This window comes from Rhagoletis pomonella, unplaced genomic scaffold (genome assembly GCF_013731165.1).
Source record: "Rhagoletis pomonella isolate Grant_MI unplaced genomic scaffold, Rhpom_1.0 Rhpom_scaffold_00004, whole genome shotgun sequence".
NCBI lineage: Eukaryota > Metazoa > Arthropoda > Insecta > Diptera > Tephritidae > Rhagoletis > Rhagoletis pomonella.
Window position 1 is genome coordinate 51179255 of NW_023458558.1, and position 12494 is coordinate 51191748.

The 12494-nt window shown below is 31.5% G+C and overlaps 1 protein-coding gene across 1 annotated transcript in view; it reads right to left on the reverse strand.

Moving 5' to 3' along the window:
- Positions 1-7730: 7730 nt before the first annotated feature.
- LOC118737748 overlaps positions 7731-12494 on the reverse strand; it is a 24590-nt gene continuing 19826 nt past the window's right edge. The window contains exon 3 of the mRNA XM_036468480.1: positions 7731-8422. Within this exon, the coding sequence (XP_036324373.1) occupies positions 8385-8422 (38 nt within the window). The 3' untranslated portion in view covers positions 7731-8384. The remainder of the gene's footprint in view (positions 8423-12494) is intronic.

Consider the following 12494-nt stretch of genomic DNA (forward strand, 5'->3'; position numbering starts at 1 on the left):
GGGACAGGTTAAACTATATAAACGCTTGTAAAAGAAAGATCCTTCCTACATTCGTGGTCCAAAAAATTATATCCGCATCACAAATTGACAAGTTTTAGCAAATTATTTTTTTGTTATTTAATTTTCGTTTTTTTTTTTTATAAAAATATAGTTAATGCGTCAACAAAAAATATTGCAATAATTAAATAAAAATTCAACAAATAAACACAATTTATTTGTATATGGAGGAACAGCGTAGCATCTTTGACAAGAAAAAATCTAGAAAATTTGATTTTTAAAAATTGAAAATTTGTACTTTATTCGACTAAAATTCAATGGGCACCAAAATGGGCATGCTAAAAATCTTTTCAAGGAATTGAATTAAAAAGTTCGAGATTTTTACGAAAGTTTACTAAACTTTTTTTTTTAATATTGCAAAAAGTTTGAAACTTGGATGTACACCGGTTTTATTAAAGAATGAACTATTTTTTATAAAAAATAGCTAAGATCTTGTTCATATATTTAGCAATACCATAATGTAAACTCTGATTACTCCCATAATGTAAACTCCGATTAATGTTCGTTAATAGCGATATGAAGTTTATTTCCCTAACGTTAACAAAATCGACTAGAATGACTTGAACAGTTATGCTCTTACAAAGAAGAATTTGAAATTATGAAGAATTTTCTTATTTGCAAAAACAAAGGGCGAAAGAAAACCAACAAAGGTAATTACTTTTAACGTTTTTTTATTTTGAAGTTAAAAGCAGATATGTGTAAACACTTGCTTACATGTTTGTGTGTGTGTTTACAGTGTACTCAGTACACACTCGTTTGTACATAGTTTGCATTCAGTATTAGCGAAATGAAAGCTTTCCCTAAATTTTGTTCCATTTTCGTAACTAACTCCATTAACGTACTAAAGATGGTAATTATAAACGTATACATTAGGGCGGTATTTAAGACATCAACATCACGGGGCACTCCTTTATTATATTCTAGGTACAATATTTATATATATACATATACTATATGCATATATTTTCAAAAAAAAAAATAAAAAAAATAAGTCGATACCAGGGTTTGAAAAAATTTAATTTTTCCAAATCGTAAAAATTCAATAAAGTATTGACTTTGCTCAGCTATAACGCAGCAAGTTTACAAATTGATGTATATGAACAAGTTTCAATATTATACCAAACCTGGTAGGTGGTCCGCTCAAATTAAAAAAAAAAGATATTAATTTTCCCAAATATGTATCTTATTTTGTGCTTAGAACAAAATACCCAATGCGAGGACTTATAAAAATCGTAAATATTAAAAAATGGTAAACTAGACAAAAGGGAAGAGAAACAGAGTTTTTCGATTGGAAAATATTGATTTTTAAGAATTCTATACAATTTCACGAAAAAGTGTTTTTCTCCATATAATAAAATTTTCTGTTTATTTGCTTTCATTTAGAAAAATCCTAAGGGTGAGAGCTTAATATTTTAAACTATTTGTTTGGATCACCCTAATATACAAACATACATACATATGTATTCACGTACATCATTTCGCTGCACTTTACCTGCTTTCATGGTCATTGTTTCATAATTATTTTCTTAGCCATACAACGGTAAAAGTAATACAGCAGTCAACCCGTCATTTCCACAGCACGAAGTATTCTTATACAACTCTTTATTGTACACTTTTCCATACACATACACGTATGTATGTTCATACCGTACACTTATGGACAAAATAATAGATACAAAGTTGGAAATGATATTGTTAGTAACTTAAGATTATTTATTTATTTTTATTGTTTTTCATTTACCCACATTTTTTCATTCCTAAGTGCAGAATAGGACAAACGCGAAATTTCTGCGAATTTGTACTACCATTAACCCTTTTGTCTGCAGCTTATATGGGGACGTCGTACTATGTTTTTTCCTTACAACAAGTAATTTTTAAGAAAAAAACAAAACTGACTCCAATTCTCATATAAAAATTAAAGAGTGTCGTTAATTTTGTCACTATCCAATTATCAGATCTAAAGGACCACCTTTGAGGTACCATCTTCCCGATGAAAAAAGAATTATCGAAATCGGTTAACGTGCTGATAACCTTCTCCTTTTTTGAAGTCGATTAAAAATAAATTTTGTTGGCGCGTTATATTGAAAAAAATTTTCGAAACTGGATCAATTTTTTGTAACTTTGTAAACTTTTTAACCGACTTCAAAAAAAGGAGAAGGTTATCAATTCAATATATTTTTTTAATGTATGTTACCGCTAACTTTGGACTATGTCAACCCTTTTCGGCTGTTGCCTCAAGGGTGGCCCCATAATAATTTCGTTTAGATCCGATCATTTGGTCAGGAAGAAATGAACGGTAACATTAAATTTTTGTATGAGAATTGAAGTCTGTTTTGTTTTTTACTTAAAAAGTAATTGTATTTATGTGGCTTCTGTTCCGGATGAAACTACATATCGTCACCTAAGGGTGAGTGCAAAGTCCATTTTTTTAAATTGTTCAGGAAAGACGAAAAATCGATATGGTTTCGTATCACCTGCCATTCTAAACTCATTCAAAAACTAAGTTTTGAAAAATTGGACTTGACACCTTTCCCCCTTTAGGTAGCGGTATATACATACATATATAAATAAACATAAGTTGCCAGCAATACCATTTGGAATTTTGCACCTATTCTTTTGACGATTGGTGTATATCTGTACATATATGTGTGTATGTGCGTGTGTTAGAATATTTTGGAAATCGGAAATGAAAATCAGTCCATAGTCGCTTGCCAAATATATTCGTAATTAAGGCATACATACATACATAAGCATGTACTTTAGGGTGGTCCAAAATAAGTAAAATCGGAATTTTAATGCTCTCCCCCCCCAGGATTGTTCTATATCGAAAAAAGTATACCCCTATTTTTTTATTTTGAAATCAAAAAATATTTACAGGTTGCTCAAAGCGTTCAAAGGTTTCCATGTATTTTATATGCAAAAAAACCAACTTTTCTTGGAATGGTATGGAATTCTTGAGAATCCATATTTTTCGTTCGCAGTTTTCAATGCTTAAGCTTTTTTATTTATCCCCCCTTTGCTTTTTCGGGCATTTTCTAGGGGTTTTGGTGGGAATATAAAATATGGTTACTATGAAAAAATGGTTGAACAAATAATTAGGTATGATTGGGTATTACTGGGAATCTCTTGAAGAGAACAGGGTCTTCCGGTCGAAAAATATTGATTTTCAAGAATTCTATACCAATTCTACGAAAAGTTGTTTTTCCCCCATGGAACACATGGAAAGCTTTGAGCGATTTATTTATTTATTATTTATTTATTTATTTGAGCAACCTCTAAATATTTCTTGATTTCGAAATAATAAAAGAAAGTAAAATTCCGACATTACTTTTTTTTACATGTACTTTTGGACCACCCTATTGTACTTATGTATGTATACTTGTAAAGCAAGAAGAAGTTTGTTTTGAATGACCCCATGGAAGAACTTTCTAGCCGAACGACCCATCACTAGACCAGAAGTTACATTCAAACATTCGTGTATAAAGGGTGGTCCATATAGTGTTTTTATTTTAATAATATGTTATTTTGTCAGTGACCGCTCTTTCCCGATGGAAGTCTTGACAGAAAGTCAGGATTATATCTCAGCGGAACGAAATGAATCGCTTGACGCTTGGACAACATTGGGAAATAAAGCGAATTAGTTTCCAAATTTTTTTCTGACAAAGCGCGTTTTCATTCCGGCGCACCCACCTAGCTGCTTTTAATTCTGTAATTCGAAAACTACTGAAGATACATTGATGAAATTTTTCACAAAGTACATTATATGTAGGGCAACCCAAAATATGTTCGGGCATGTTTTTTGTCAGCCATGTTAGCAAGAGGGGTTGAAATAACACAAACGGCAATAACGCAAATTTGTGTTATTTCCCTATTGAATGTGAAATAACAAAAATTTGCTTTATTTTATTTCTCGTTGAGCAATAAGAGCAACTTTTAAACTTAACAATTGAGTAATAAAGCAAAATAGTGCACATAGGTAGTCCCCCAAAAACAAAAAGTAGTACATGAACAAGTTAAATGGACGGATTTGTAAGTATACCATTTAGAGCCTAGCGTCGCGGCGGACACTGCCTTATTTGAAAATTTGCCTATTAAATGTGACTATAAGGTAGCCGAATGTCAAAAAATAAAGCGAGAAAGCTGTTTTATTACTTCACCTGTTTATTGCGCCATGGTTCCATGCAAACATTTTAAGGTTTTCCTGAAATGTTTTCCACATATTCGTTCCAACGCGAATTATATAAGAACAAAACACCGGGGAACGTTCTCAAAGCGACAAATACATTCGGTAACATTTTTAATTGAACAAAAGTATCGGGAACCTTCTGGCAGAGAACAAAACGGGAACCCAAGTCTGAGGAACTTTTTATCGAAGTACAAATTGGGATCTAAAGCCTAAGGTACGTTCTGACACTCTGAACTCTTGCAGTAGAATGGAAGCGTGAACAATAATTTTCTCATTGCGCTGCAGCAGATTGAAATGTTTGAATATTAAAATCAGTGAAAAAAGAACTGAAAGATAATTACGCAAATTAAGTTAAAAAAGACTTAACACACGAACTTTTCCTGCAAAGAAAATGAAAATTTGTTCCATAAATTATAGTGTTGAACCCATGGACCTCACTGAAACGATTTTTCACGCCAACACAGACGCCGCTCTCATTCTCAATATTTATCTCTCAATGAAATTTTTTACGAAAGTTTCGTTCTCATATTGTTCGTTTTGAGAATGCTCCCTAGCGTTTTGTTCGCATTTTGTTGTTTATGAAAAACTCTCCAAATCTTGTGTACTCAGTTTGTTCCCGTTCAAACAACTTACAATACTTTTGTTCACGTTTGGTTTTTTTGCGGGAACGTACTCAAACATTTTCTTCTCGTGTAGAACTGAACCAAAACCGGAACGCGTACTCGGTCCCTAATTTAAGGACCTCATTATTATTTTTTTATAAATTTGAGCGTAAAAATAAAACAGTTTGATATGTTTGTTTTTTTTTTGTCAAATATACATTATATTTTTTATTTATTATTTGTTTTCCAATAACAAAAGATGTTGTAATTACAATTATATTCTTAAGTAAGTAATTTTTACATTTTCGCACATTTTTGATCAAATATATTTATAATTAAGAGTTTTCATAATTTACATACATAAGAATATCTACAGTTGTAAGCTGTTTACTGGTTTCCACTTGCACAACACACTGAAGCACAAACGATCAGCTCAAGTGCACACAAAACACACATACTAGGTACTACTAGTAGTACTACATAACACACATAGCATAGCATAGCTCTTTGTGTCTAAGTATGTACATACAAATTAACAAAAATAAAAATAAAAATTGATTTAAAAATTAAATAAAACAAATTAAATTTAAACTTAATTAAAAATATTTGTTTGCCTTAGGAAAAAATTGTCACTAAAGAACTAAAATGGTATTTACTATAATTGTTCGATAATAAAATGTATGAACGAATTTGAGAGTCTGAAATGCTTAAAGTGTAGCAGCAAACCGAAATTATTATGTGTACCTACATTAACTTGTACATGAATGTGTAAATATGTATGTATACTTTGTATGTAAAAAATAAAACAATGTCTACTAAAACATAATTAGATATTGGGGGTAATTTGTAAATTTTCGTTATTGCTGATTGTTAGTTGGTGGAAAACAAACGGTTTTCGGGTTATTGCCATTGCACATAATCGTGCATTATGCTTCAGTGTATTTTATACAACACAAACAATATTGATTGTATATGTATGTATGTATATGTATGCATGTAAGAATATTTCATAATTTGGGTGATTTTTTTTTGCTTAAGTTTTTTTAATTGCTATTATTAGTTCAATGATTTTTGTTTTTTACATTTTCCAATTTTTCTTCTTTTTGTATGTTTCATTTTTGGATAATTCTTTGAATTGTGTGTGAGTAAATTAAAACAAAATATGATTTAATTTTAAAAATTTTGTCAACTTTTTTACGCATAAAAATACAAATTCGATTTACATTCAATTAAAATACATATGTATTAGTTTTCTTTTTATAAAAATGTAGTGCTTGTTGTGCTTTTTGGTAATTTTTATTTTTATTTTTTATTAAAAGGGAAAAAATAATACTCTAATACACACACTACATCATTGCATAAGTGAGATCATTCCAAAGTTTTGTATGAATGTTTTGGTTAATAACACAGGCCAACTAGCGCATTGGTCAAACAACAAAAAAAAAAGAAATAAAATTAAAGATAAAAACACGAAACAAACAAAATTGTGCAGGCGCTGCTAAAAGTAAAATTGCACTGGCCAGCCGCTCTTGGCACAAATTCGCTCAATCTTTGTCTACTATTTATTACTATTACTACTACGCATGCGCTTGGCAGCCAATCGATCAGTACGTGCATGTTTCTTAGCTACATATTTGAATGCCCGACTAAATACATACTGACTGCACCTTGTCGGCCTGTGTAATATGAATGGGTAATGGTATGCGAATGCGCAAACATTATTTTTTTTGTTATTATTCTTAAGACGCCACCGCGTTGACTCTGACAGCATTGAGAGTGGGGTTTTCTTAAAAATAAAATAAAACTACAAAAACAAAAAATATTAAAAATTAAAAAATAATAATTTTTCTAGCTGGCAATTGGTGTTGCTGAGAACGTTTATGTTAGAATTTATTGGGCCAGCTTTTCTTCTAATTATCATGGCCCCTCGGAGGGGCGAATGGTTTTTTTCTGAGCGCTTTTTCATAGCCGAAATGCATTCGGTGGTTTGCTATTAGAAAAAAAAATGTTTGAATATTTTTTTAACCATAACCAATAACTTATATAAATTTTGAATTTTTGTGAAAAATTATGAAAACAGTTGGGCTACAGAATTTTTTTAATTGGTAATAAATATTTGCAATTTAAAGAAAGGAAAATTGGAAAAATTCAAGAACCGAAAGTAACTGTTAAATATCAAGATTTATATTTTTAGATCATTGCGAAATGGTTGTTACTTTGTTTTTTTTTTTATTTTTTTAAGCAAGAATAACCGTTAGATTTTTGTCGGCCAATTTAAACGGTATTTTGTGATTTTTATTTTTATCGATCATTTTTAACCGGTATGCATTTTTATGACCGCTTTAAATCTTTTATGATCTGAAAAATGTAAATCATAAAATTACGATTATTCTTGATCGAAAAAATAAAGATTATAAAAAAAACTATTAAATTTGATCGGTAAACTTTGAATAAAATTTTAATGGTTAAAGTATGATTTTTACTATAAATATCGTAACCGTTACGGTTTCTGAAAAATAAATGAAATTCACTGCACTACTGCGTTAATTCTTATTGAATTTATGTACTTATGTAAAAGAAATTAAGTGACTTTAGAAGGTTTGACTCTGGATTAAAAAAGAATAAGTATCCTCAAAAATTATATGTTTTTATTAAGCTCCTCGTGGGTAAAGGGTTAATCTTTAAAATATTATTTCGAAAAAAAAAAATTAAATATTGCTCTAAAGAGAGCTCGTGATAAGTTATTCTATCAAAATTCCATAGATATCATCATCATAATGCAAGAGACATTAGTTGAAAAATTTTTAATTTTTTGAAATCAGAGGAATATTGAAAAAAAAAACACCTGTGCAAAAACTAACAAAGACGGCTTTTTTTTTACCTACTACCTACCTATCCGCTGATATGATATTATAAAAAAAATTGAAATATAGATACTGCTTATGGAGTTCTGCCAGCCTGATGTAAAGTCACAGCCCACACCAAGTGCCAAAATAATAAATTTACCTAAACTTCATAAAAAAATTAAAATATTATATGTATAGCAAATAACTTTATATATATCTACATAAAAACACTTATTTGCTTTAGTTACTTTAGATTATCAAAAAAATAAATTTATTTACTTAGTGGTATTCACGATACGGTCTAGCACGGTGCATAAATAGCATGATTGGATAATTTTATTTTTGTTTCATGTGTTCAAACAACAACAAAATTAGCCAATCATGCTTTTTATGCTATCTATGCACCATGCTAGACAGTATACACCGGATCGTGAATACCCCTATTATGATACAGAAAACCAAACCACTTTCAATGCAAATCTCAACTGCTCGTGGCACTCACAGCAGTTTCCGTTGCGCCAACGCCATACGCCAAACCAAATAAAGCAGCAAACGCAGCTACATACACCACATATCGCCCGCAACAATACACCCTTTACAAAAACTTCAGTCGACAAAAATTTCAAGCGATTTGTTAAACGCCCGAAACATTGTCCAAGTCGATGACGATGTCATCGGAAACAGCAGCAGTATTTACGGTGGCGGTATTGATTTTCGTTTAGGCATCACATCTAAAAGTAAAACATAGAAAAATAAACAAAAATTTATTAATAAAAAAAATGGTATCGATTGCAGAAAAATTTGCATTAGTTAAGATATTTTTTATTTATTTATTTTCATGAATACGCAAATATTGATGTTTAGTTTATATGCATGCAATTTGTAAGTGTTCCTTATATGTATGTATGTGTGTATGTATTTTTCGCCTTTACATATGTACGTACATATGAATTGACTTCTTTTTCTCTCTTAGCAAATGGTAATCTACTGTAGAACGATGGCGGCAGCGGCTAATGGCAAATGACCTTCATACTAGCTTGCAAGTCCATTCACACCCAACCAATTGCAAATGCTTATCATCTCAGTCCGTCGGTAAAAGTACGTACTGCACAAATATCGTTTTGAGTGGACGCTGAACAACAACAACAAATGCATAAAATAGAGTAAACATGTCATATTACCTGCGTCGCAGCAGTAATGGCAATAAAGTGCACAGCATTGTGCCAGCAGCTAGCCACCAAGTTCGCTGATAACGAGACGAATGAAATCGAAATGCAATCTTCGAAAGAACACATACATACATATGTATGTGCATGTGTATAGTCTGGCTGTCACATACTGCTTTGTGCACACATACTGCTTATATACGTACATACATACAGCTACGGTAAACTAACTAAGAACAAAGAACAAATGCAGTATAAAGCTTAACTTTATAAATAATTGGCTAACCATTTCATATTATTTATGACTTAATATTGTTGTGACGAAATTCAGTTTTTGCGGTACATTCATTAAAAATAAGCATTTTTTACAGCGCGAGTATTAGTTATTTTTTGAAACAGTCTAATAAAATAAAGGAACTCCTGGTACCATGTGTACCAGGTACACACTCCGCGACAAAATGATATGGTCGAATAAAAGCCATGCTCAACGACAATTTTGTAGTTCGAAGTGTCTACAAAATACCACTGATTTTAGATTTTTTTTTTCCTGATGGTGTCAAGTATTTGCTTCTATTACCAAGTTACTATTTTCTAATTTTCTTATTGACACCGTTGGCAAAAAAAATTTTCAAAAATCAGCGCGAATTCTTAGCCTCTAGAAGCTGCATTCGAATTTAATGGGTTACAAAACTGCATACTTAAGGTTGTATGAATACAAATTTTGTTGCTGTTTTGTAAGTGTGTAATTTGATAGACTTAAATAAAAAATTTATAAACATAAACCAAACAAAAGAAAAACTGTCAAAACTAATTAAAATGTCGTGTACCAATTTTTTTCACATAACTGCAAGTTCATATATTAATTAGACTGTATCAAATAAAACAAATGCTTTTTGCTTTCGGTCTCATATGAAAATTTCGTTGTCGGTCGCAAAAAAATAATTTTGGCAAAATCTTAGCATTCTATCTTCATTTATTTGTTAGCGCTCGCAAAAATAAGAATTTCAATATTATCAACCTTTATGCATTTTTAATTAGTTGACCGTCTCTGTACATGCGTGCGCATTTGTAAGCGTATCTCATATGCGCACGCATGTACAGAGACGGTCAACTAATTAAAACTGCGTAGAGCTGGAAATCCTCCAAGTATACTGACAAAGTTGAGCAGTGTTTTTGTTTTAATTAAAATTTTTATTTTTTTTTCATGGGACAACATGATATTCTCTATGATATTCTCTATTTTTGGTATGCCCATAGTTTTTAATGAAAATTAAAAAAAAATATGGTATGTACAATTTTTTCGAATTTGACTTTTTGATACAAATTTGTTCTAAACTCCACAACGCATCACCTGGTAAAATATTGTGGCTAAAATCTCTAAAGTTACGCCAAATCAAATTTAGTCTAATAAAGTGCAAGTTTCGAGTAGTTAAATATTACCGTTTGAGTTTTTTGTCGAGGGTAATTTTTAGCTGCTTGAAACTTGCACTTTATCAGAGTAAAATTGATTGGGCTACAAAACTGCGTACCCGAAAATTTACTAAAAATTCTGATTAAAAAGTTTGAGATTTGGATGACAATTTTTTCGAGTTTGATCAACTTTTGTGAAATTTGTTCGCCATTTATATTGATATTTTTGACTCGATTGTAGGTTGGTAAAATCAGCACTGAAAAGTGGGAGCCTTTTAACTTTTTCCACTGTTGATTTGTAATTTTTACTGTTTTTCTGTTTTGCTTTTTAATTCTCATTTTGTAAATACGTTATTTTCCAACAGACACCAAAAGCATCCCTTCAACGGCCGCTTTCGACAACACAAAAGTCTCATAGCAAGTTTTCACCGCATACATTCATCAATTCACTTCGCTTTTACATAATGAAAAAAATAAAATAAAACTAAAGCCACGAACAAACAGCTTAACTAACTAAATAATAGCATTACATACATCTGTATGTATGTACATACATATAACCTCAAATGGCACTTCGCCAGTTTTCACCATAATTTCTGTACTCAAAACCGAAAAGTGTTTTGAAGCGGCCAAATGGACGGCATGCATCATACAGAGGTAGAGGCAAATAACAAGCTCATAAATAACTGGGACACGCTTAAAAAGCTAGCCAATAACCACTTAGACAACCACAACCACATAACCACATTAACCAGTCAGTCAATCAGTCAAGCGACAAATCAACTAACTGACGAATCAAGCGATAAGCGAAGACGTCAAAAAGCCAGTAAGTCGGACTATGTGCATGCTGCTATTCTAGCATTTGTGATTATCATATTCGACCAAACGTGCTGGCATGAAGGTAAACAAAGTCTGCTTTGCTTTTCCAAGCCACCTCACGTTCAGCCAAAACAACGCCATACCACAGCTGGCGTGAAAAAAAAAAATCAAACGCGAAGACGGTGGTGACCGACAAAAACAAAAATATTAAAAAAAAACACCTTTTTACTATTTACTGTTATAAATACTGGCAAAAGAAAATATAAATAAAATAAAACAAAATCAACGGAAATAATAATAATAATAACCGCTTTAAGCTGCATAAAAACTTCGGATTTAAGTCAACGTACAGCCTCGTCGCGACTGAATGCATTGACACTGACACTGTCGCTGAACTGCTTTCTTTCGTAGCTTTCTTTCTTTCTTCATTGTGCTTCAATAACAGGTACGTAAATATGTATGCACATGCATGCATACATACATTTGTGTCTACGAAAAGGTAAGCACATACAATCGAGTCAGCCGCATTCACGACGTTATCGCCCCACATTGCGTTCATTCGTACCGAGAAAGAGGCGAGGTACCGCGCGTACGCTTCTTACGATTTTTTACGCCATACTTGTGTGATTTATACCTAAATGTTTACGAAAGTTGTAGAAAAAATAGTTGACTAAATTAAAAATTAGAAACCAAAATCAAAACAAACCACAAAAAAATAACAATAATAATAGTGAAATGCCTGACTTGTAGATTTTTAATCGTTGCGCTATCGCTTTCCAAAGTACATACATAAATATATATCACAACAGTAGCGTTTTGTTTGTTTGAACACACTTCCGCATACGTACACAACTCAAAGGCACACATGCATTCCAAAATAAAGCTTTTTAAACGTCTGTCGTTTCGAAAAAGAGTTATTGCGGCGGTTAGCATTGAACTCAAGGCTAAGTCTGGAGGGTCCATAATCGGTTCCAAGAGAAATGACGAAATTGAAATTTTAATGAAAAAGCGTTGATTCATCCCATTTTTTTTTGCTACTCATTGATGATTTACTATCCAATTGCCGCATATAAAAAAGCGAAACCGGAACAACGCAAATTAGTGTGTATACATCGATGATCCTCCGCCATAACGAACGGTATTGTGTAATTTTTTCCATGTAAAGAATGCTTTTTATATGGGGAAAATGCGCAGCATCGTATGGAAAAAAATTTTCAAAATTTAACCAAAACTTTGAGGTACTTCAAACTTGCTCTTTATTATTCTATAAGTGGGATATTAAACTGCACATCAAAAATTTGCTTAACATTTTTTTTTTAAGTTTGAAATTTTGTTGAAAATTTGACGATTTCTTTCTAAATTTTGAAACTTTTATTTATTTAGTTTTTGTTGCGGGTTGAACTTATAA